Source organism: Macrobrachium nipponense, chromosome 10 (genome assembly GCF_015104395.2).
Source record: "Macrobrachium nipponense isolate FS-2020 chromosome 10, ASM1510439v2, whole genome shotgun sequence".
Classification (NCBI taxonomy): domain Eukaryota; kingdom Metazoa; phylum Arthropoda; class Malacostraca; order Decapoda; family Palaemonidae; genus Macrobrachium; species Macrobrachium nipponense.
Genome location: NC_087204.1, coordinates 104381771 through 104408804, shown reverse-complemented (window position 1 = coordinate 104408804; position 27034 = coordinate 104381771). Strand labels below are relative to the sequence as shown.

General features: G+C 37.2%; 2 protein-coding genes across 2 annotated transcripts in view; one reads left to right on the top strand and one right to left on the bottom strand.

Moving 5' to 3' along the window:
* LOC135223862 (DNA polymerase kappa-like) overlaps positions 1-5954 on the top strand; it is a gene marked incomplete at its 5' end in the record, with an annotated part of 32516 nt that extends 26562 nt beyond the window's left edge. Inside the window, 1 exon segment of the mRNA XM_064262760.1 lies at positions 607-5954. Coding sequence (XP_064118830.1) covers positions 607-2010 — 1404 coding nt within the window.
* On the bottom strand, positions 2504-26445 carry LOC135224069 (uncharacterized). Its single transcript, XM_064262983.1, has 6 exons — positions 26273-26445; positions 6754-7049; positions 6370-6476; positions 4013-4128; positions 3709-3836; positions 2504-2666 (listed from the first exon to the last, which is right to left on the bottom strand). Exons 1-6 carry the CDS (start codon positions 26443-26445, stop codon positions 2659-2661), a joined length of 828 nt encoding a protein of 275 aa, XP_064119053.1. The 3' UTR covers positions 2504-2658.
* Between the last annotated feature and the right edge of the window lie 589 nt (positions 26446-27034).

Here is a 27034-nt window from a genome sequence, read left to right as displayed (position 1 = left end):
TAGACTGATGTGTCTTAGTTGTGAAATTGCAGACTTTTACATGTGGGGAAACAACTTCAAACTATCACATGATACCGTCTTGTTTATAATACAGATTCATGCTCTCTCGGAAAACATAATTCTGCTACTTTGTTAAACAACTTCCAAGTAGTGAGAAACCTCAGAGATCCCATGAGATCCTTATGCTAAGTGGGTTTATTACCAACTTCATCAGTCTCTAATCAGGCAAAGTTAATGAAGAGCAGCACTGTCCCTCTCAGCAAATTGGCAACTCAGTGAAAGAAATTTAAGATGGTTGAAAATATTGTGGACAGATACAAAATTTATATTCATTTTCATTTTGGCTCATTGCAAACCACCAATTTTGATGGTAGTGCCTCCTCTCTGACCTTCCAGTTGGCCTGTTCCCAATAATTGTCTCAGTTTGCAGTGAAAGTTATGGCCTTGGGGCATGATGTTAGGTGCTTCTTCTAGTGATGGATATTCACCAGGAAGGAAGACTCATTGACTGTTTTCCCAGCTAACACAGCATTGTTAGTGAGGTTTATATTTATGGAGCATAAAAAAATATTCTTATTGAAATTTTGTGATTTGCTTGTCTTCCAGGTGAGTGGCATTGGAAATGTAACAGAACAACAGCTCAGTGCTCTAGGAGTAAATGTTTGCTCTGATTTATTAGAAAAACGAGGCTTGTTGAGGCTCCTTTTCAGTGATATAAACTATAACTATTTTATGAGAATTGTCTTGGGTTTAGGCAGTACAAGTTTGGAGTCCTGGACAGAAAGAGACAGAAAATCAATAAGCACAGAGACCACCTTCCGAGGAACAGCAGATAAGAATTTTCTCTTTCAGCAAATTGAAGATCTTTGTCAAGAATTAGCTGATGAGTTATCAGAAAAAGATATACATGGTAAGGTCTTCACTTTGAAGATTAAAACCATCAATTTCAAGGTAAAGACAAAAGCTCATTCCTTCTTAGAAGCTACCCGCTCTTGTGAAGCGCTGATAACCACTGCACGAAGACTCCTCCAGCAGGAAATGGACGCATCACCCGAGCCGCTGTCGCTTCGTTTGATAGGCGTTCGAATGTCATCGTTATTGAGCTCCTCTGAAGTGGGTTCAGCTCGTCAGGTTACCATTACTGATCTGTTTTCGAAAGCAGGTCATTCCAAGAGTTTGGAATCTGTTAAATCTTCAAAGGCAGCTGCTAACATTCTTAGTGAGATAGCTGAAAAACTAGAAAATAATTGTGATTTAATAGTACAAAATGTGAGTGCAGAACAAACTGTTTGTGACAAAGGAAATGTTTGTACTACTTCATTAAGAATTTCCAGCTATGATAATGACAATGTTGCAAGCAAAACTGGAAACAGTAAAATTCTCTGCATTGATAGTTTTTTAACTAAATCAGAAAGGACAAAAGATACTCTCACAAATAAGAGTTTTAAATGTCCAGTGTGCAATAAAGAAATACAAACAACTTCCATTGCAAAGTTTAATATCCATGTTGATGCATGTCTAGAAGGTTCTGCACTTCAGCACGAAACATCTGACACTGATGATACTGTGGATAATTCAATTGTAGACTCCACAGTCAAGGAAGATGTGACAGCAAGTCAAAAATTCAGCAGTGTTGTATGTTCCAGTGAAAAGGAAGATAGTGTAAGTAATCTTGGAAATAACCCTGCTAGAATGGACTCATCAAATGTGCAAAATCGTGAGATGCTTACTTGCCCTGTCTGTAATCAGTGTGAATTTTTTGACGTAAATCTCCTGAATGAACATTTAGATGAATGTCTAAACAAGAAAACAATAGATGAGATCATCCATGAGAAAGACTATTCATCAGATATTGGTGCTTCTCAGAACCCTCAAGGGAGTTCTGGCAGTAGTTTCCTTGGGCTAGGAAAGACCACAAACAAAAAGAAGAAGACAGTGCAGGGAAAGGGTCATCCCAGCAAGAAAGTGAAGGCGAGTAATAACACACTGAGGAAATATTTTTCTCCTTAGTACTTATTATACAAGTTACAGCATGTATTTTGGCTTTTACTAGAGTTATATGTTTGGGCCTGATATTGTATGTTTTTATTGTGTGTAATTAAGAAGTACTGGCTGTGATCATTGTTTATTTTCAATAAAGTTTACAATTGTTATGTATATGTTAACTTGGTTATTTTTTTCAATGCTTCAGAAATTTTGAAATGTTATTGACAGTTTCCTGTCTCAATTTTAGGGCTTGTATCAACAAGCTAACTAATAAAAAAAAAACTCTATTTTTTTATTTTTAGGCTTTTTGGTGCTTGAAATCATATATTTTAACTCCTCATGTACATATTTTTATCCCTGTGTATTTATTACCACATTAAATCTGTTACTGAAAGGGTGTAAATGAAATCCTTTGATACAGCAAATTGATTTTATTTCATTTTTTCTCTCAGGTGAACTTGATTGAGCTTTACCAAATGAATAATTAATTTCAGAGTCAGTTACCATCTTTAATTAATTTTTTTTTTTGAGAGGAAAGTATTTAATGTCTAAAAATACATTTCAAAACCTGATTTATTTTTCATTGTGAATTTTGAGTTGAATGTAAACATCGAATATATTCTTATCCGTATAATGTCATCTCCGGACGAAGATAGCCACCTCTGCATTTCTCTAGAAGCCTGAAATAAGGGATGAAAATTACTATTAATATTATTGTTATTATTATTATTTAGTAGATGAAACCTACTCATATGGAACAAGCCCACTTAAGGGGCTGTTAATGTGGAATTCAAGTTTCCAAAGAATACGGTCTACATCAGGGAGAAGTAAGAGGAAGTACGTAAAGGGAAATACGGAAAGAAGAGATACCAATTATTGAAAAAGGAAAATAAATGGATAAAAATGTATCAAAATGCAAGAATAGTATAAGGGTAGTAATGTGTTGCCTTTTTGCTTGAACTTTTGGAGTTCCAATTGCACAACATCCTCTGGGGGGGAGGCTGTTTCACAGCACAAAGGCCAGAGGAATAAAGGACACCTGGAACTGAGAAGTTTATCATTGTATACTTTATGTGAAGACCTGTTGAAGTAAGTACATTTTACACACAGAGATCAAAACTTAACAAAAGCATGGTTCAAAATTACCAAATGAATTCTGGTAAAACAAAAGGGAGGAAAGTGTTGAAAGACAGGTGAGGAAAAAAGTTAGAATATATTTGTGGCTTGGGGAGACATAGCACACAGAAGATTAAGCATCTGACACATTACTTGCAGTAGTACCCTTAATAGTCAGTCCTTCTCTTGGGTACTGAATATTTTTGGTGTATGTAATTGCAACAGATTTACCAAGTGATTTTATTTATTAACAACCCAAAAAATGCCAAAGAGAAGCTTAAGACATACCCAAACAGAAGGAATTACTTTTAAAAAGTGAGTAAAAATTCCAAGTGAAAATCTGTCAAGGGAATGTACTAAAACATATTGTAAAGATTGTTTTAGAAAATTAATAAGCTATGCATTTTTTCTTTTTACCTCTCTGCCACCTATTTTCATACGGTGGTGTCTTCAATTGGTTCTGCAGTGTTGATGCTTCCACTTCCTTTATGTTCTTAATGGTTACTTACCCATCCCAGCATCATTAGGCCTACTAACCATTTAAAGCTTTTCTTGATAAATGCTCCAAAAAGTTAAGAAAATAAAATGAAGCAAAATTGAGCTTACCTTGGATCTTAATTCTGAAACCCATAGCGACCCCTCCATCTGCAGAGCTGGTGGTAAAGGTTAAGACCCTAGTCACAGCTGTTGTTGTCGCGAAGTCCCGTGTACTTAAAAGGAATTTTCCACAAAAGCTGAAAAAGTATATGTTCATACATTTGTTAAAATTGAATTTATATCATAGGCTTAAGAGATGATGTTGGCGAGTATTAGGTGAGAAAAATACATTTAGCTTATTTTGCATGAATTGAAAAATCATGCCTTTCCTTCAGAATCTGAATGTGTTTTAGTTTCTTTTTGTGTTACTCACTAGTCCTTAGTAGTGCTTTCCATGAAAAGGCGATCAGGTGCCGTGGAACAGATCGACGTCTTCGTGAAGATCTCGGCAGCACCATCCAGACTCAACATCATTATACATCTGGTACCCTATGAAAATTTTTAAGAATAATGAGACCAATTGCTGATTGAACAAAATGCAAAGTTGTGTACTGCATGGTATGTCAATGATTTTTGCAGTAAGGTCATTTGAATTATGAAAAAACCCAACTTTTGTGACCAGTAGGGGGTTAGAGTGCTGTCAGTGCACCTCACGCGGTGCACTATAGGCATTGCTTAAGGTCCTTTGCAGTATCCCTTCATTCCCTAGCAGCAACCTCTTTCCTTACTTTTCTCTACCTCCGTTCATATTCTCTTTCTTCCATCTGACTTTCCGCCCTCTCTAACAATTGGTTCATAGTGCTACTGCAAGGTTTTCCCCTTGTTACACCTTTCAGACAATATTGCTGTCCATTTCCTTTTTTAACGCTGAATGACTTCGTAGGTCACAGTGCTTGGCCTATGGTATGAATTCTGTAATCCCAACTTTTGTATGGTTAAGCCTATATATCACCACTGCAGACAGAAGATTAAACGAAACGTTGCCTCTGAGGTACATTGAGCTAGAATTATCGAGTATGTCAGGGCTGTTGTGCTTTCACGGATGATATTGGCCATTACATAAGTTAATGTTTTACATGATACGAGCAAACAGTTCTCTAGACCCATGTTTCTCAACGTGGGGCATATGGCCCCCTTGGGGGCCACAAGATTTTTTCAGAAGCCACAAGGCTAAATTTGAAAAATGGGGGGCCACAGAAAATTTAGGACCCACAAAATATATGTATGTGTAATATTTTGAAATTAATCATTATTATGCTTGGAATTTTCCGTTTATCATGCTTGAGTTTGCTTTAAACATCATTCGATTCAGTATACCTGGTAATTTTTGCAGACAATGAAATATTCTCTCTCTCTCTCTCTCTCTCTCTCTCTCTCTCTCTCTCTCTCTCTCTCTCTCTCTCTCTCTCTAGTTGTCAATGAAATTTTTAAGCAGTAACGATTGTGGTAGAGTGGTGAAAGGCTGAACTATGACGTCTGCAGGAAGCATATAGGCATGTTGTCAAGGCTGTCAACTTGATAAAAAGAAAAAAAAGAGTGCACTGCAAGGTCGCCTCTTTCAGCAATGTGAAAAGAACAATGAAGAATTTGAACGACTTGTGTTGCACAGTGAAGTCAGATGCTCTCTAAGGGTAATTGCCTGCATCGTTTTGTTGCACTTTGGGGCAGTGTTATCTTTCTTGAGTGGGACAGAACTTGGACAGAAAATTGTTGATGCAAAGAGTGACATCTTCTACCTGTCGGACATATTTGAAAAGCTAAATAATCTGAACAAAGAGCTTCAAGGAAATGACTCCACCCTATTTTCCTGCAAGGAGGCAATTACTGCATTTAAAGGGAAACTCAAGCTGTTCTGGTTGAACCTTGGAAGACGGGAGTTTGCACAGTTTCCTTCCTAAGCAGTTATATCCACCGAGCTGCTTGATGATGACCTAGCAGTGTATGTTGACCATCTGAAGCAGTTGCATAATGATATGGAAACTCGCTTCTCTGACCTACTCCAAATGACTGTGCCACGCTGGTTTGTGGATCCCTTCATTGCTGATGCATTTGAAGTTGATGTCACCCTACAAGAAAGTTTCATTGAACTTCAGAATAATAAAACAGCTCAAGCGAGGTTCAAGCGTGGAGGACACCAGAAGCTGAAGATGAATCAAGATGTGTATAAGAAGTACCCACTACTCTGGAAAGATGTGAAGTTGCTCTTACTTGCCTTTCCCACTTCTTACTTGGTTGAGAGTGCTTTCAGTCGGGTGATATACCTGCTGTCAAAGACAGGAAATCGCCTTGACATAGAAAAAAAAGAAAGAAAGAAAGGCGATTTACGTCTCGCTCTGACAGCTTTCAAGCCAAACATTGACAAGTTGGCAGCCCTGCACCAGTCACAGGAAACCCACTGAAACCTTTCAAAATAGAGCCAATTGTACCTACATATATTCCTTGTTTTGTATTCCTTTTGTAAATAAATATTAAAATAAAATATTTTTCCAATTAATATTGTTATTTGATTTATGCCTGAAATGAGTGTTTTGAGTACATGGTACTATTCAAACTAGAACCATTAATATACCTTCTTCCCTAGGTTTATTAAGGTAAGGGACGGATGGGGGTATGAGAGAGGGGTGTGGTAAGAACTCAAAGTTGGCATGGAGGGGCCACAAGAACAGCAAACTAAAATCGAATATATGAATATAAACATAAACAACAGAGGGTATCATTAAGCAGCCTTACCGTTACTCTGAGCTTACAAGTTATATTCTCTGGGTAGTTTGCCGGATAGTTGGGAGATGACCAGTACGCCAACGTTCCTGGTACTACGGTAACATTCAAGTCACACCCTGGAGGAGAGAAAAGTAAAAGTTATTCATTTGTTTAAAGTATCTCACCTTTAAGTCAAGGGTACATCTAAAGAAAGAAAGGTCCACTTTTACCCTTTTTTTTTTTTAAAGTTTCCTTTTGTTTTTAAATGTGAGCATTACCGTTTTGACTCTAGTTTGGATAGATAAGCTTTATTCAGTATTTTAACTAATGAGTTATTCCTGAATGCAATCAATATTTTCGTATACTCCAAACAAATTTTGAAAGCTGGCATTTTTATAGATTTGTGCTACTTACTTATTGGTGCTGCTGTAGTTGTGGTGGTGGTTGTGGTTGGCTTAGTGGTGGTTGTAGTAGTTGTACTGGTTGTGGTTGATGTAGTGGAAGTTGTAGTGGGTGTGGTTGTTGTAGTAGAAGTTGTAGTGGGTGTGGTTGATGTAGTGAGTAGTGGTGTGTTGATGTAGTGGAGGTTTTGTAGTGGGTTGTTGGTGTAGGGTGAGGTTGGAGGGGTGTAGGTTCGTTTGGTTGATGTAGTGGAAGTTGTAGTGGTGTGGGTTGGGGTTGGTAGTTTTTGGAGTTGGGTAGCGGGTGGTCTTGTTGTAGTGGAAGTTGTAAGTGGGTGTGGTGTTGTTGGTAGTGGAACTTTGGGTAGTGGGTTGTTGGTTGTTTGTAGTGGGTGTGGTTGATGTAGTGGAGGTTGTAGTAGGTGTAGTGGTTGTGGTTGACGTAGTGGAAGTTGTAGTGGGTGTGGTTGTTGTAGGGGTGGGTGGTTGGTTACGTAAGTAGAAGTTGTAGTGGGTGTAGTGGTTGTGGTTGATGTAGTGGAAGTTGTAGTGGGTGTGGTTGTTGTAGGGTGGAAGGTTGTAAGTGGGTAGTTGGAGGTTGATAGTGGGTGTGGTTTTGACGTAGTAAGAAGGTTTGTAGGGGTTGTGGTTTGGGGTTGTGGTTTGATGTGGTGGAAGGTGGTAAGTGGGTGTGGTTGTTGGTAGTGGGTGGTGGTTTGTTGTAGTGGAGGTTGTAAAAGTGGTGGTGTTGGTGTTAGTGAGGTTGGGTAGTGGGTTGTTGGTTGATGTAGGGGAAGTTGTAGCGGGTGGGGTGGGTGGTTTTGTAGGTGGGAATGGGGTTGTAGTGGGTGGTGGTTGTTTTGTAGTGGAAGGTTGCAGTGGGTGTGTTGGGGGTTGAGTGGGGTTGTGGTTGATGTAGGGAGGTTGGTAAGTTGGGGGTATGGTTGGGGTGGTTTTGATGTTAGTGGAAGTTGTAGTGGGTGGGGGTGGTTGGTTGTTAGTGGAAGTTGTAGTGGTGTGGGTTGTTTTGTAGTGGGGGTGGGTGTTGTTAGCGGATGTGGTTGGTTGTAGTAGAGGGTTGTTAGTGGGTGTAGTGGTTGTGGTTGATGTAGTGGAAGTTGTAGTGGGTGTGGTTGTTGTAGTGGGTGTGGTTGACGTAGTGGAAGTTGTAGTGGGTTGTAGTTGGTATTGTGGTTGACGTAGTGGAAGTTGTAGAGGGAGTAGTGGTTGTAGTTGACTCAGTGGAAGTTGTAGAGGGTGTACTGGTTGTGGTGGGTATAGTGGTTGTGGTTGACTCAGTGGAAGTTGTAGTGGGTGTACCGGTTATAGTTGATGTAAGGGAAGTTGTAGTGGGTGTACCGGTTGTAGTTGACGTAAGGGAAGTTGTTGTGGGTGTAGAAGTTGCAGGGGTGGTGGCAGTTGTAGTTGGCCAAGGGGTACCTGAAAAGAAGTCTGGGAATTAATTTCTTTGTTATTTATATGTAGAACTAAGATCATTATCCCGTAGGGGGTGGTGGTGCCATCAGTGCACATTATGCGGTGCACTGTAGGCATTACCTAAGGTAAAGGGTTGGGAGTTTTAGATAAGGAAAGGTCGCGTTGGTTCAGTTAAAACTCTAGAGTAAATGAAGATCCTGATTATCATCATACGACAAGATCTAAAAAAGATTGCACTACTTGAGAAGATTATTTATAACCCCCGTAGTTTATGTTTGATTAAAAGGTTTCAGGAATGTTGAGCCCTAGAATGAGATGACTAAGACCCAAATAGTAGAATGAATCATGATGTTCTTACAGCAGAAATACTTTTGCCAGAGAGTTCTTGGTACTAGAATGATTATATCAAAGCTACCTGAAAGGAACTTATTTATGACAATTTATTTTTACTGTTTCACATCACATCATCATTAAGAGTTATGAAAGATTACAAAGTACCTGGTTGAAAATGATAACTAACCTAGGAGTGCAAGAGTGAGGACACTGATGGGTTTGGCATAAGAGTGAAGACAGAACAGGACAATACAGTGATGACTGACTGGGGTTTGGTGCAAGGCTGAAGATGGAATAGGATTATACAATGGTGACTGACCAGGGTTCGGCATAAGAGTAAAGATAAGAAGAGGCAATACGAAGACGACTGACCGGGTTTGGCACAAGAGTGAGGACGGAAAAGGGTGATGCAATGATGGCTCACTGGGGTTTGGCGCAAGAATGAAGACAGGAAAAGACGATACAGTGACGACTGAGCGGGGATTGGAATAAGAATGAAGACAGAAAAGGACGATATAGTGACGACTGGCCAGGGTTTGGTGCAAGAGTAAAGATGGGAAAAGCCGTTACTGTGACAACTGACTGATGTTTGGCGTGACTGAAGACGGGAAAGTACAATACAGTGATGACTGGCCAGGCTTTGGCGCAAGATAGAAGACAGGAAACTACTACTGTGACTACTGACCAGGGATTGGCGTAAGAATAAAGATGGGAAAGGAGATAAAGTGACGACTGGCCAGGGTTTGACACAAGAGTGAACATGGGAAAGGACCAAATGTACAATGCTGAATGGCTGGGGTTTGGCACAAGAGTGAACATGGGAAAGGACTAAATGTACAATGCTGACTGGCCGGGGTTTGGCACAAGAGTGAAGATGAGAAGAATGATGCAGTGACGATAGACCAGAGTTTGGCGCAAGAGTGAAGACAGGAAAGAACTATGCAGTGATGACTGGTTGGGGTTTGGAGCAAGAGTGAAGATGGGAAAGGATGATACAATAACGAATCACAAGGGTTTGGCACAGGAGTGAAGACGGAAGAAGCTGATACAATAATGACTCAACTGGGGTTTGACTCAAGAGTGAAGACAGGAAAAGACGATACAGCAACGACTGACCAGGGATTGGTGTAAGAGTGAAGACAAGAAAGGACGATACAACGACAACTCAACAAGGGTTGGCTCAAGAGTGAAGATGGGAAAAGATGATATGGTGACAGCCGACCAGGGTTTGGCGTAAGAGTGAAGACGGGGAAGAATAATACAGTGACAACTGACCAGGGTCTGTCAGAAGAGAGAGGCAACTGACCTGAGTTTTGGTGTAAGAGTGAAGGCAGTAAAGGGATGTAAAATGACAACTCACCGGGCGTCACTGTTATGAAAGCAAATGATGTTGATGACGATGATAGCGAAGGCGATGCTGATGACGAACTGGAATTTGAAGTTGGACCTGGAACTTTGCAGTGGCATTTCCTGCCATCCAGAATTTGCGTCTGAATCACGTACCCTGGAAGCTGGAGTGAGTGAGGGAAGAATATCAGCCAAGGAGTATTCTGGTAATGTCTTATTTAAAAAAAAAATTATCCGTTCAATTAGTTTTTGTGTCTCGATATTTACCTTTAGATATTACTGATAAGTATAAATGTTTATTATTATTATTATTATTAATTTTTTTTGCTTTATCACAGTCCTCCAGCTCCAATCTTATTATTATTATTATTATTATTATTATTATATTATTATTATTATTATTATTTCACTTACATCAGTGTAAATTTTGTCACCATTTTTTTTGACACGATTATTGCTAAGAAATTCACAAGCTCGTGAAAAAAGTTTGTGTAATAAAAATCCACAAATATATAGCAAACTGTATTATTATGTAATACAGACTTTTGCGTAGTAATACAATTTACTATATGATTATGGATTTTTATTACACAAATTATAATTATATTTTGTTGAATAACCAAAAGTGCCTTTGCTAAATGTCACAAATAGGTATTATTATTATTATTATTATTATTATATTATTACTGCAAACTGACCCATCTACGATGGGTGATAAAATACGGGTGCAGAAGTGAAAAATTTATATGTACTATTTGTTCAGCAATATTAAAATAAGCAATATACATAGGGCGATTTTATACATACCTACTACAGAACCTCTTTGTACACAATATTATTAGTTTGTCCACAACTTAATTTCAAGTTGGCAGAGTCAGTTGCTCTGCTCATCGCCACATACAGTTGGCCATGCGTGAACATGGGTGACGGCAGAAACACACCAACACGATCCAAAGTCTGGCCCTGCGACTTGTTTGCAGTGAATGAGAAGGCCAGGTTGATGGGAAACTGCCTGCGCCGTAACTGAAACGGAAACTGGTTGTCCGAAGGCATCAGAGGGGAATCCGGGGATGAACAGACGTTTGCCGTGTGAGGGCCCGTTGCTATCACTGCTTTAATGACGTGGGAGTTTAGCTCCATAACGGTGTACCTCGTTCCTTTGCAATGTCCATTGCAGGATCAAAATTCCGAAGCAACATTACCAGGTAGTACTTCTTCAACGTTATTTTGTGCACTGGCAGTCCCGATGGATTTAAGTTATTAAAAAAAATCTTGTGGATATGATGATAATTTTCATCTTCTATTGTGTCCGAGCTGAAATATTCGCGACTTTCTCTGGGGAAGTTGTACAGAATTATGTATGAAAAATCGTAAAGTAACTAAGTCTACCGGCAATAACCAGCCTCGTTTCACGGCCAGTAACCGCTCCGTTTCAGGGAATCCCTTCTCACCCTCACCCCCTACAAAGGAGGGGGTTAGGTTGGATGAAACCCCATTACAAACCATATTAGGGGTCCCCACCATAATCCTGCCAAGTTTCATGCCCACGTGACCAGCCGTTTGGCCGTGATTGAATGACAGACAGACAGACATTACGCCCATTATAGTATGATTATTATTATTATTATTATTATTATTATTATTATTATTATTTTATTTTATTTTGAAAGATATTGCTGCATCAGCTGCATTCAACTTGTAAATAGTCTTCTCTATTTTTCTTATTGAGTAGAACCTGACAGCACCAACAGTCTGCTCCAATCCACTGCCGTGATCATGCTCGGATGATACCGAGAGAAACGTTGGCCACTATATTAACTTATATTTTTACCTATTTGTTCATTTACTGTAACAAATAAATAAATTTGTAACCATTATCCCTGAAATTGACTCCTCCTGATGAGTAATATTGGCGCAATACTCGCCAGTTGTAATAGCAGAGAGAAAGCTATTATTAGAAAAATAGAGAAGACTATTTACAAGTTGAATGCAGCTGATGCAGCAATATCTTTCAATAAAACTTGTTTGAAAGAGGGTCTCCTTCCGATATATTATTATTATTATTATTATTATTATTATTATTATTATTATTATTATTATTATTATTATTATTATTCTTTAGCTGAAATGAAATGCAAGTGCTTCCCTTGTCATTTTAATATAGACATTGAGAACACATTAAAAGTTATGCTTAGCATCACCGTTCAAAAATACGTGGTTGCATGTAAGCCCATCACAGCATACAGATTGCATGGAAGCTCATTACATCGTACAGTTGAATGTAATCCCATCACAGGTACAGTTGCATGTAAGCCCATTACAGCGTACAGTTGAAGGTAAGCCCACTACAGTGTACTGTTGAATGTAAGCCCACTATAGCGTACAGTTGCATGTAAGCCCATTACAGCGTACAGTTGAATGGAAGCCCACTACAGTGTACTGTTGAATGTAAGCCCATTACAGCGTACAGTTGAAGGTAAGCCCACTACAGTGTACTGTTGAATGTAAGCCCACTACAGCGTACAGTTGAATGGAAGCCCATTACAGCGTACAGTTGAATGGAAGCCCATTACAGTGTACAGTTGAATGGAAGCCCATTACAGTGTACAGTTGAATGTAAGCATATAACAGCGTACAGTTGAAGGTAAGCCTATTACAGCGTACAGTTGCCGTAAGCCCATCACAGCATACTAGTTGAATGTAAGCCTATTACAGCGTACAGTTGAATGGAAGCCCACTACAGCGTACAGTTGAAAGGCCATCGGAGCGTACAGTCAGACTTGAAGTGGTCATTTGCATACCAGAACGAATTCCAAATATTGGGTCCCTGATACCTCATTAATCCACTGCACCACCCATTTGCTGGACTTCTCACGCACATCAAAAAAGTCATTTCTCAGAACGCTTTAAATAAAGCAGTCAGCAGCAGGTGTTTTTGGGAAGGTAATATATCTTCTAACGTAGCAATTTAGAGGTTGGTTGATCGTGCCGATGCTGTTTAAGAGCAGGGTCAATATTCTCGTCTAACAGACTTTTTTTTTTTTTTTTACATTTTTCCTGTCTAAAATACGTATTACTAGATATTGTTCAGTCTGAAATATGTATTTCTGGATATATTCTGTCTGAAATACGTATTTTTCAATATTTTTCAGGCTGAAACATGAATTTTGAAATATTTTTCAGTCTGAAATATGTATTTTTCAATATTTGTCAGGCTGAAATTGTATTTCTGGATATTTTCAGTCTAAAATACGTATTTTTCAATATATCTTAGTCTGAAATATGGATTTCTAGATATTTTTTAGGGTGAAATATGTATTTCTGGATTGTTTCAGTGTAAGATACATATTTTTAAAATATTTTTCAGTAAGTACGTATTTTCGGATATTTTCCAGTCTGAAAAACGTAGTTTTCAATATTTTTCAGGCTGAACTATGTATTTATAAATATTTTTAGTCTAAAATACTTATTTTTAAAATATTTTTCAATCTAAAACACGTATTTCCGGATATTTTTTAGTCTACAATACATTTTTTTAATGTTTATAAGTCTGAAATACACATTCCTAGATATTTTTCCGTCTGAAATAAGTATTTCTGAAACTTTTTTGGTCTAAAATACTTCTTTCTGAGTAATTTTCAGTCTAGAATATATATTTTTTAATATTGCCAGTCTAAAATACGTATTTATGTAAGTGTTTACATAATAAAAATATGGAATGTTAGTCCATATATATATAAAAGATTGCTTGCAGGAATGTGATCAGACTAGAGACGCTAAAGATGACGTATACAATAAGTATGTAGGCTAAGATAACATGCCGTCACCTGTAGTCATTCAATTGTTTATAAACATTAGTCCAAGCTCCCTGCTTGAGACAACTACCCCGACCCATAATTCAAACGGCCTACGTGATCTGTAGCGTGTCTCATTTGATTGTGTGTTCGTATGAAACTATGTCATTGTATGTATGTTCATATGTTCGAACTACTGTCTGTTCCTTCATAACTTGTAACAGAGATGGTAGACAGGAGAACAGAGTTAGCTATCGTCATTAGAAGACCTGTATCTCTTTACCTAAGCTTTATCATGTAGAGAGAACAGAAGTAGCCATCATCATTGGCAGAAGCGATCAAGCTATCGTTATTAGAAGACTTGTACAATCATATCTGATCTTCAGCATGTAAAACTTCAGAAGAATATATCTATTTTTATACTTCGTGTTTTCTACAAGAACCTCCTCACCATGAGTTTAACACATCATCGTCATAAACAAGAAGATAATCCCGACTTCGTAAGTGATCTACAAACCCCAAATCACTCCATTGAAGATGGAAGTGCAATACCAACCGACTTAGCGTATAGATTATCGCAAGTCTAACATTACCTCATAGGGCGCCTTATCATACAAGGCACAAGTCCTAATATTGGTGGCAGTGGACCAGAAGAACTCTACAACTTCTCCGAAGAAATATCAGAATAATGAAGTATCATATAAGAACTCTTCAACGACGACGAAAGCAGCAGATTCTTCAAGCAACTTATTATCATCGTTTAGTGAGCGACTTCAGAAAACAACAAGAACTCTTTAACGACGACGAAAGCAAGAGATTCTTCAAGCAACTTTGTATCATCGTTAGTGAATAACTTCAAGAAACAAAACCGACGTGTCCTTTTTCCTACGGCAACGCAAGCTTCGTCTCTCATTAGAATCATTCAAGAAAACATCGTTAGTGAGCGTTTCCGGCACTTCAAGAAACAAACCGAACGCGTCTGCAGCATCGGATCTTTCAAGGGCTCGAATCATCGAAACAACGCGCACGGGGGAAACTGAAGCCAAACCAGGTCATCCGCTAAATAGAGAAGGAGGACCAAGGCCGTGTGTCGTTATCGGAACACCGTGACTTCCCACAAAAGCAAGCTAAGTACAATTTTTTATTCATTTGGAGTAACTTTGAGTGTTTCCTTTGCAGGTCGAATTTCGTTATTCCTGTGGCTGAAGTTACGAGACATTCTTAATCTTACTTTTTTACAGAAATTATCTACATCATTGAGATTTCGCTACTGCGAGTTTTTTATCATTGAGTGTCTGTTTCCAGAAGTTCTACTGAAATATCATAATCATATACTATGTTAATTTTATCATTTTGGGTGATTATTAATCCCTTACGTAACAAATCATATTAAACAGTGAATATGCGTTTACGCAGTGGACGTCTGTATTTATACAGATGCATGGATAGGGTCGTTAAGCACCGTAGTGATTAGAAAACACACAAAAAACAAGTGGAACACCCGTACAAATCTATATAAATTAGAGGTAACACTATTTCGGGTCATGACAATAAATGCTCCTTTGCAAAGTCCCGATCGCAGTTTTAGCCTTGAGTTTTTTGAGTTATATAAAATATCGAACCTCAATGACTCAACTTAACTTTAAAAATATGGCTGGATTGCAAGGAATAACATGTCTGTAAAAAACTTTCATCAGGCTAAATGCGCTGACCAGGATCCCTCACTATTTCAAATTTTAGCAAAGAATGAAGTACAAACAGTTAATATTGAATGCAGTAGTGATAACTTGTCTTATTAGTAATCGCTCAGTTCCTAATAGTTCGTCATTCATTGCTTTATACGTAACCAGCAACATAATGCTAAAAACACACAATACGTTGCCGATGGTAATAAAGAGAAGGATCCTAATTATTACAAAAAAGAAATAGAAACAGTAGCCCGTTCAGAATCAAACAAGCAAACTCGGTGACTGTGTCACCTAGTCAAGCGGTCAAGGTCAGTCAAAACTGCCGAAGTTTTCAAAGCAAAGCAAATTCCACACAATAAGCGACTCTAGCAGAGTGGGGAAAAGCGATGTTGGATTATACATACCGATATCTTTTTGAATTAAAAAGGATTTTTCCTATGAAACACACGACCGTATAAAGTAATCAGAGCAGGTTTTCGTTTTTTTTTTTTAATACGTAAGTTATTATAAGTAGTGGTGGATAAAGCCAGACTGTACGCGCCGTAAAAATTAGAATATCTTGTTTTATTTCTTTAGTACACGTAATATCTTGTATTTACGGACTCACCGTCTGTTGTTCGAACTTCCCTAATGAGAAGTCCGGATAAGCGAGCGTTTACAGATACCTCTATAGTTATAAAAAACATTCGATCTGTATCTAGTGTAATTGTAAGATATCCATCTAGGGATACACAAAATATTATCTTACATCCTGCAAAATAAGGCGTGTTTATCAAAGGGAAATCCTATAAACCTTCAAACATATTAAAATCCGTTTGAACAAAAATGAGACAGTTAATCAAATAATAACTTATATAAAGGAACTATACATTTGTCTCATAAATCGTAACATTGTTCAAATGACCCAACAGAATTCTCCCACAACCGCAGTCGCACTTTGCACGCAAAATCTCGAGAAGCATGCACCCTCGAATGTCTTAGTGCGTGTAAAAAGACTTTGCTGGGAAATGAAATTTTAATCCTTCCCGACACTCTGAAATATAACGATTTCCGCGAACAAAGCCCTAGACACGGTTGACACAGCAACAAGTTAATCTAGTGATCCACAAACGTATACATATCGTGGATACGGAAGTTATAAATATCGCATTTTTTTATTGTTGCTAACTTTTAATCCCGCCCAATCAGTCGTGGATGAATCTCTCTGTTAATCTATCTAAAGTAATATCCGTAAAGTCATTCAAGCAGAGGTGATTCAGCAGAAATTTTTTTTATCTTTTACCTGAATACCAGGAAGTTTCTCCACTAGCGAGTGATCTCTGGGAGAAAAACGGATGTCATTGAAAACAAAATACGGTCTAAGGACAAACATAAAGCTATATACGTACCTTCGCATAGACTCTCAATGAAATTTCAAAATAGAGATAAATGACGAAGTTGAAAAATGTTAGTAATAGGAGTCATTAGGAAATCAAATAAGCCCATATAATTTTTCCCTCAAACGTCATGCCATAAAAGATCGGACTTGGCGTATCTGCGTAGATTTCTGTCGCTTAAACAAGGAAACGACTCCCGATAGTTTCCAGTGCCATGTACCGACGACATCTTATCTCTGTTAGGTTAGAATAAATTTTTCACCAGCTTGGACTTACTTAAAGGCTTTTACCTGATACCATTACCTAAGTGATTGTACCTCATACACCGTTTTCAGCACACTCAGGGGACATTATCAATTTTTTACGTATGCCTCCGGCTTACGTTGCGCCCCAATTACAATATAGTGTTTGGAGACTTTTAGGGGATAACCTACATGCCTATATGGATGATCTTGTAATCTTTTCTAATACCTTAGAAGTACATTCACATAAAGTAGAGCTAGTGCTACAGAGACAAAGACAAATAATCTCAGAGTAAAATATCTAAATGTGAGTTTTTTTAAAACCGAACATGTTTATCTAGGTTTTATGTGTCTAGTCAAGGTCTTAAAGTAGTCCATGGTAAGGTGTCGGCTATTCATAACTTTCCGGTACCTATTAACGTAAAAGGGAGATACAGCACTTTCGCGCTTTAGTGGGTATTACAATCGTATGTAAATATGTAACTCTTCAATCATGACAGCCCCTTTAACAGATCTTACGAAGAAGAGCGTAGATTGATTATGATCTAAAAAGCATCAACAGGCGTTCGATATCTTAAAAGCGGAATAATGCAGCTTACCTAACTTAAAAATCCCTGATTTAAATAAGGAATTTTTTTTTATTGCAACAGACGCCTCAGACCAAGGGGTAAGAGGGATACTACTTCAGCAATATGATAAACAGTTCTTCCCTATAGCTTTTTTATTCACGTAAACTAAAGCCCTCTGAAAGTAAATATACAGTAATAGGCAAGGAAGGGCTAGGTATCTTTAACTCACTAGTACATTTTAAGTTCATAATCTATGGCTATCCTGATAAAGTCCTTACTGAACATGAGTCCTTTACCGAGTTTTTCAAAGGCTTTAATCACAGTCCAAAAGGAACTCGGTGACAAATGATCATTCAGGTCTTTGGAGCCAAGATAAGATATCTACCTGGGAAAGCAAATATCATAGCCGACGCATTATCCCGCAATCCCGCACCATACTGCGAAGAACCATTAATTATACTAAAAGATATAGAAACATCCGTGCCTATTGTTAAAACCGTATCTAAACAAGAAAATTCCTTAACCCAAGAGATCGCGAGCATTGAATATCTGGGTTGGAGCGCAGAACTGTTACAAACTGAACAAAGCAAGAGTCAACAGACCTAACCCAAAACAATAAACACTTCGAACAGAAACAGGGTCAGCGGCTAAGCAAAAACAATAAACACTTCGAGCAGAAACCCTAAAGCAAAAGTATATTTAAAGTATGTGTATCAGAATAATGTAATCAAATGTAATATTATATGTAGGTCCGTGACGAGGAAAACCCGAAGAACACAGCAGAGGACTAACGACCAGGTAGTAGTAATAATCTCTTTCATACCAATCGTCCTAAACTGGTTGCATTCCATCATCCAGGGTTCCCTCCTATGTCACAGAAAGCCAAATCACTGTTTTACTGGCCTACAATGCTTACAGATATAAAAAGCACATAACTGATTGTAACACGTGTCATGAAAACAAGGGACACACTAAGACACCTGTCAGTTAAGGGCCTATCCTGTGCCAAATCAATCCTTGAAAGAAAATACGTAGAATTATTAACAGAATTATGAGTCTGACAGAGGGGAATGAAACTTCTTAGTGGTTATAGTTCCTTGACACGTTATATAGAATTATAATAGCACTAAAAACAAACACCGCAATTGAGTGCATTAGGAATATTTATGAGTGCTAAATCAGTAAACATGGAATTCAACACATGATAATGTGACTCGGGTGGTGTAAATCAATAATAATCTCCATAACGCGTTGTGTGAATTCCTTTCCATTAAGAAAACCAATAATATATTTTATCACCCAGAGTCAATCGGTTTGGTAGAATAACGGATAATTAAATAGGAAGTGTCAATGTCTTACGAGTTACAACTCGTAATATTGGATCCGAACTGGATTATAGCGGTTCTCGCGGTTTTAAATACCTTTATCATTTATATCTTGTATCTATAGAATTGATGCCGCAAGTAGCCTTATACGGTACGCCGCTAGAACACTTTTCCACATATTCAAGCCAACCATTAATTTATCAAATCATATATATATATAAATAAATAAATAATAAAAAAATAAAATAAATATGGATACAAGTGGAGTCAATATAATACACTCCGTAAGAAGTCGGAAGGGTTACAAATTATAATAAAAAAGGAATCACGATAAAATCGATAAGCAAGACGTAACCATAGATTAATTAAATATCCAAAAATATATGCGTAAAGATTTGAACTCTAACTTAACGCTTTAGTAATGACAAATAAGCTAAAAGTTCAAACACATATCCAAAACCTACTGACATATTGTCTGTCCCGGTGATTTATATTCGTAGTCAATGAAAAAAAAAATAATAAATAATAAATAAATAAATAAATAAATAAATAAATAAAATAGAATAAAAGAGATTTTAAAGTCAGGAAGTCTAGAAGTGAAAATGTTATCTATGGAATAATCCTATATGAATCTTATACAGGGCTAATAATATATTTAGAATTTGTATGGAAACCTTTTTCATTAGTTTCAATAAGGAATATTTAATTTAACATAATCATGCAGTTTTCCAACATGAAACTAATATATTGTTCAATTTTGGTACTGTTTTTTTTTTCAGACATTCTTCTCATGTGGGTCGAGTATTAAAAAACAAAAAAATTATCCTAAAGTCGTATTTATTACAGCAAGTAACGTAACTCTTAGCTGGCTGAGAGCAATCTCCTGCCAAGTGACGACGTCATCATTGCCGTATCAGCATTTGTTCCTTTTAACCTCAATAATCTGCTTACACAGGCTTCATCTGTGTGTCGTCTCTGCTTGCAAAAGCAGATTGACTGGAGAAAGGAATGCTTAGCCCGAACTTCTCATGGGCAAGGCAGACATTAGGTACAGGTGTCTATCGGTGTGCGCAATGCAACTTGCAATCATTTTAAAATTAATAAACAAAATAAGGAAATAGAATTTCTATAACATCAAAATGAATTAATTTTTTCTGAACCTCATAGACATTTAGAAGTATCACGATATGGATATGGATTATTTACTTGCAACATTAGCTTATTACAATCCAGGTAAATCACATTCATGGGAAAATGTTACATTTTCTTGAAAAACCCAAAGTTTATATAGAAATTAGTTACATAGTGGGTTTTTCGTTGCATCTCCTACCTATTAATAATGTTTTAAAAGTTAACCTCAGAGGATGCGCACGAGAAAATTGAATATGAAACTTTTGTTAGGGCACATAGAATCATGATTAATCTTCTCTTTGACTCTTATGTTGCCTGGCAATCTTACAATTAGCTCCGTGTTTTTCCACTTCTTGTTGTCTAGTAAACTTACTATCAGTAATATCAAATTTTCTTTGAGATTCGTAATGATATTTATTTATTTTTTATTAAATTATGGATATTTTTACAAGTCATCATAAGACCTGGATAGGTTCACTCATTGTTAATGCATGGATAAAAAAGTTTGTACAGCGGATTCTTTTGAATTCCAAAATATCAGCGAATTCATGTGGGTTACGTCTGCGGTCTAAATGGCTCTCTCCCCTCCCCTGTATTTGGATGTTGTCTGAATTTACTTTGCCCTTGTGACAAGTATAATTTCACTTGCAGGCTGATTAATGGAACCTGGTTACAGTATCCTGCAGTACGAGAGTTTCACATCGCAACTTCAAAAAATCGTTCGTCGCTGCGGATGACTACAGTCAAGTAACAACCGCCTACAATGTGAAAGGAATTTCTTGGACTTCTTCGACCGACACCGTATCCCGTCGTTAATCTCGTTTTAATGCGGAATGCTCCGGCGGCTGTGGAAATCGACTACGAAAGGGACATACTTCCGACAATTACGACCCGAAGGATATTCAACTCTACTTTGCTGGCGAAGGACTCGTGCTGGGGATGTTTTTTTTATTTCATCGCGAACGTAATCGTGTAGCTTAGGATGCAGAGAATAAGTATGAGCGCAAAATAGAACGTTGGACCCGCCCAGGCAAATTTTCCCCTTGTTTTAACCCTGTGAAATAGGCCGTTTCATTTGGCTATAGGTGGTTGTCTGGAACTGTGTAATGGACGAAAAGTTGTTCGAACTCTAGTTAAAAGTGAAGTAGTATAACCTCGGTCATGTATCCTATATATATAAAGTATCATGTATCCATATATATAAATGATCATAAATAACAGAATCGAAATATATTTTTTGCGTGTACGCACTAGGAATCTATATATAAATGATCATAAATAACGGAATCGAAATATATCTTTGCGTGTACGCAATAGGAATCTATTTAAAGTGCACATATATTAATCATAATTATATGAATCCATATACATATGTATAAACAAATCAGGTAGCCTATAATCAATCTGTTACCTTTTATCTTACCAATATCTGCAGTTATATATGAGTTAGTATATGGATTAATGAATCAGATATATAACAGTTGGCATAAAAATCAACGAATCAATCAGCATAAACATTAATAATTTTATCAATTCATATATGAAATTTTTTATCAGTTAAAATATGATTTTTATCATGTTAATCTTCATTCTATGCAATTATCAGAGTACATTAGTATTTTCTGTAGCATATGTATCTTAATGAGATGAAGTGAAAAACTGTATCATTATATATCACGTGATCACTATTATTTACCTATATCATTGTTTTATATTTTATTACTTGAATCAATTCATGTACACAATGAATTTTTATTTACTTATATATATATTCACATAGTGTCTGTATCACACTCCTATAAGTCAAATGCAAGTCAAGTTTGAGTATTATTCAGTAGTTGGTTTTGGTAGCTGACCGAGCTTACATAATAAAAATATGGAATGTTAGTCCATATATATATAAAAGATTGCTTGCAGGAATGTGATCAGACTAGAGACGCTAAAGATGACGTATACAATAAGTATGTAGGCTAAGATAACATGCCGTCACCTGTAGTCATTTAATTGTTTATAAACATTAGTCCAAGCTCCCTGCTTGAGACAACTACCCCGACCCATAATTCAAACGGCCTACGTGATCTGTAGCGTGTCTCATTTGATTGTGTGTTCGTATGAAACTATGTCATTGTATGTATGTTCATATGTTCGAACTACTGTCTGTTCCTTCATAACTTGTAACAGAGATGGTAGACAGGAGAACAGAGTTAGCTATCGTCATTAGAAGACCTGTATCTCTTTACCTAAGCTTTATCATGTAGAGAGAACAGAAGTAGCCATCATCATTGGCAGAAGCGATCAAGCTATTGTTATTAGAAGACTTGTACAATCATATCTGATCTTCAGCATGTAAAACTTCAGAAGAATATATCTATTTTTATACTTCGTGTTTTCTACAAGAACCTCCTCACCATGAGTTTAACACATCATCGTCATAAACAAGAAGATAATCCCGACTTCGTAAGTGATCTACAAACCCCAAAACACTCCATTGAAGATGGAAGTGCAATACCAACCGACTTAGCGTATAGATTATCGCAAGTCTAACATTACCTCATAGGGCGCCTTATCATACAAGGCACAAGTCCTAATATTTATAAATATTTTCCAACATAAATTATGTATTTCTAATTATTTTCAGTCAAAATGCACATTTTTAGGTGTTTCAGGGTAAAATATATATTTCTGGATATTTTTGAATATTTTTTTGTCCAAAATACGTATTTCTAGACATTTTCAGTCTAAAATACGTATTTAAGATATTTTTCAGTCAAAAATACTTATTTCTAAATAGTTTCAATCTAAAAGGTCTATTTGTCTCATACGATTGCAGGATAGAAAAAAAAACTAGAAAAAGCTTCAAAGCCATTTCAAGATTCATTGACGCCTGATTAGGAGAAAAAAAAGGAGGGGACTTTGACCCCTGACTAAGGTTACTGTTAAGGAGGAGATATTGGCGCCCCCTAGGTTGGGTCAGGGTAAGATCTCTATGGTTTTATAAAGACGATAAATAACTTTACCTAGTTTTTTAACGCAAGAAAAAAAAGTCCACAAAAAAAGTTGGACTTGAAGATTATTTGATTAGCTTTTGGAGGGGATCGTTCTCTTTATTTTTTCAAATGAATATTATCTAAAGAGCACACGTAACCCCAAGAAGATATATTGCAGTTCAAGAATAATAACTGGTAAATTAAGTGCAAAACCACCTTTGAATTGTTTACTTATAAATACTTTGGAATCTATCATTTGTGTTTACACGTTCTCTTTAGACAATATAATTGAATCATCCCCGGAGCTATTGCCAGGCCAGTCTAGAACTGATATCTGTGCAATACACTTAAACTACTTTTTTCTAGTAGGACAACAATATTATTATTATTCAGAAGATATAACAGATGAACTTTTCGGAAGTACTTCACATTTCCCTTGCCTGAAAGTATCCAAATTTGACAGAATGTCTTAAAAGCTTATAAATTATTATTATTTTTCAGAAGATGAACCCTAGTCACATGGAACAAGCCCACCAAAGGGGCCACTGACGTGAAATTCAAGATTCCAAAGAATATTATGGTGTTCATTAGGAAGAAGTAAGACGAGGTAAGGGAAAATACAGAAAGAAAAAAAATAAATGAATAAATTAGCAAAAATTACAGTTAAGGAAGCCAACCAAATACTTAAAGTATTGTAGTTTTTGGTTGGCTTCCTTAACTGTAATTTTTGCTAATTTATTCATTTATTTTTTCTTTCTATATTTCCCCTTACCTCATCTTACTTCTTCCTAAAGAACACCATAATATTCTTTGGAATCTTGAATTTCACGTCAGTGGCCCCTTTGGTGAGCTTGTTCCATGTGACTAGGGTTCATCTTCTGAAAAATAATAATAATTTATAAGCTTTTAAGACTGTCAAATTTGGATACTTCCAGCCAAGGGAAATGTGAAGTACTTCCGAAAAGTTCATCTGGTATATCTTCTGAATAATAATAATAATAATAATAATAATAATAATGTTGTCCTACTAGAAAAAAGTAATATAAGTGTATTGCACAGATATCAGTTCTAGACTGGCAACGACTCCTGAGACTTGAAGTACTACAGTACTACTGCAAGTTATACCCAGACGAAAAGAACAGTTTCCTTACCAGATCACCGGACCAGATGTCATATTTCTCTTGCCAGGTGAGAGCTGAGGCAATGCCCAAGCATACTAGAGACCAGATCACGAAAGTCCTGTAGAAAGAAGAAGACGATCATGTTAATCAGAATCTACCAATACCGTCTACTATTTATTCAGTGGCATGAGATGGTTAGAGCACTGTTCAGGCGTTGCCTAAGGTTCTTTGTAGCGTCCCGCAGGGCACTAGCTGCGACCCCTTCCATTGTTTTTGCTATATCTCCGTTCATATTCTCTTTCTTGCGTCTTAATCTCCACCATTACATAACAGTTCTTTACTATAGAGAGAGAATGGAATGGGGAAGATAGAAATTGATGGAAGAATTGAATAAAGTGGCGGGAAATTGGTGTTGGGTTGGTATAGGGGAGAGTAATTTGGGGTGAGGAGAAATAAGATAAGAGATGAATTATTGGTAGGAGAGATTAAGGGAAGGAGAAAATGCCGATGGAAGGGAATAATGGAGAGAGGAATTGGCTGTGTGAGGGAAAGAGGTAAGTCTCTCTCTCTCTCTCTCTCTCTCTCTCTCTCTCTCTCTCTCTCTCTCTCTCTCTCTCTCTCTCTCTCTCTGAATGAAAGAAGTGATAAAGATACTGGTTGTGTGAGGGAGAGAGGTGGAGTTGTAATTTTCTCTCTCTCTCTCTCTCTCTCTCTCTCTCTCTCTTCTCTCTCTCTCTCTCTCTCTCTCCCCTTAAGCCAACATTCTACCACTTCCTCCCGGTATAATATATATATTATATATTATAATATATATATATATATATATATATATTATATATATATATATATATAGATATATATAATTATATATATATTATATATATATAGCCACGAAGGAAAGTCCTTAACTAAGCTCAGTAAAGGACAGGAGTCGAAAGGCCTTGCAGTGGTACTCCATGGTTTCACTTTAATTCATGGCTGTTGCCTTTATTTATATCATTCCTCAAGTTCCAAATTTTCATGGTTCAGTTATAGTACATACTATACGACATTCCAAGGACACATTTAATGTGGAAAACTCGATCACTTGCTGCACTCAAGTTAAATGGTTGGTATTTTCTCTTGTTCACATAATTATCTCGCATCAGGTGTCAAGGACGCTAGTCCCGAAATGGAACCGCGGAAATATTAACTTTTTTTCACTAAAATTCATTCAGGCAAAAAAAAAAAAAAAAAGATGGAATTGAGAAAATATCGACTTTTAATTTTTTTTCAGTAAAATTCATTCATGCAAAAAAAAAAAAAAAAAAAAAAAAAATTAGAAGGAAAATGAAAGTGGACTGAAGCCACAAAATGTAACGTGTCAGTACGCCTCATGCGTTGCACTGTAGGCATTACTTTTTAAATTTCTTTGCAGCGTGCCTTCCTTAGGCCCCTAGCTGCAACCCCTCTCGTTCCTTTTACTGTACCTCCTTTCATAGTCTCTCTCTTCCATCTTACTTTCCTAAACCTTGTTCTTGTCTAGTAACTGATCTTCTTTCTGTACTTTCTGTTTTCGTCAGCAGTTACAAGGCGTGATCGGACCCCCAGCTTATTCAGGGCGCATGCTAAAATCTACGGCCAAATAGAGTATTGTTGCAGCAACGAAAATTAAAATAAACACATTATATTCTATTAGAAATAATTGTTCTGTGCTGTTTAATATGCACAGTTAGTTATTTTTTTTTTTTTACATTTTTATTCTAATGATGGAATCATAAACATCCTATTCCATATTCTTTGGAAGCTTGAAATTCAAGTCGTTGGACCCTGTGGAGGACTTGTGCCAAATGATTATGAAGAGGCTTTTTATTTTCTAATTAGTAATAACAGTAACTACTAATCTTACAGTGGTTGTTGCTCAGCCCCCTCTGACAACAACCTTTTTTTTTTTTTTTTTGTAGATTCCTGTGCTGTTCTGCATGGAATACATTGAAGGAATAAGGAGTGGTAATCTGATTCATTCTCATTCTGGAATTCGGGAAATTCTGGAATCCATTTCCAAGACCCTAACCGTATGGAAACCCTTATCACTTAAGTTGCCGTGAGTGCACCTCACGCTGTGCACCGTAAGCATTACTTAATGTTCTTGGCAGCGTCACTCCCATAGGTCCTTAGCTGCAACCCCTTTCATTTCTTTTACTGTACTTCCATTCGTATTCTCTTTCTTCCCATCTTACTCTCCCTCGACCCCCTTCTCTTAACAACTGTTTCGTAGTGCAACTGCTGTGAGGTTTTCCTCCTGTTGCACCTTGCAAACCTCCTTTTCTCTGCTTTTCGTTCAGCGCCAAGTGACCTCATAGGTCTAAATCTCATATTCCACTTCCTATATAACCATAGATATCTCGTATTTATCTATTCGGTATAACTGAAACAAACCAGGATGATGAAAGCTTAGAAGAGAACACATTACTTCATTTTTCCTGCGGCGCACGTTCTCTGGAGCTTCGGGAATCCTTGGGGCCTTGGCGGAATCCTTAGTGGGGTCCCGATTTTGGGTTGGTCCTCTCGCTCCGAAAGCTCCCGGGAAACTACGTTACTTACTCCTCTTCTTCTTCGCTCTCCAGGTCGTCACTAGCTGTCGTAGTAGTAGAAGGACCGGGGATTAATTGCATTTTAATGACGAATTAACGCTACAGAGAGAGAGAGAGAGGCGAGATCGAACGACGCCATTGCATCAGAATTTTATATTAAGCTTTCAACTGGCTGTCAGCGATCATCGCCACAGCTGTTGGGAGTCGTATAGCTCGTCGAGAGCTTATAACTTTCTTAATGGTCTGAGGACCCAACATTCAATCCATCAACTTTAATAACACGCCTCAGAGACTTTGGGTTTGAAAAAATCACACCTTAGGCCGAAATTATATACTTATAGTTTGGATTTGCCTCCTGGCTCGTGTTCAAA

Coding starts and splice junctions, on each gene's coding strand:
- LOC135224069 (XM_064262983.1), bottom strand. CDS start 26,445: ATGAGATTTAGACCTATGAGGTCACTTGGCGCTGAACGAAAAGCAGAG. Junction 7,050..26,272: donor AGAATACGAATGGAAGTACA/GTAAAAGAAATG, acceptor CACTACAACAAG/ACCACCCGCTACCCAACTCC. Junction 4,129..6,369: donor CTTGTAAGCTCAGAGTAACG/GTAAGGCTGCTT, acceptor AAATTTTCATAG/GGTACCAGATGTATAATGAT.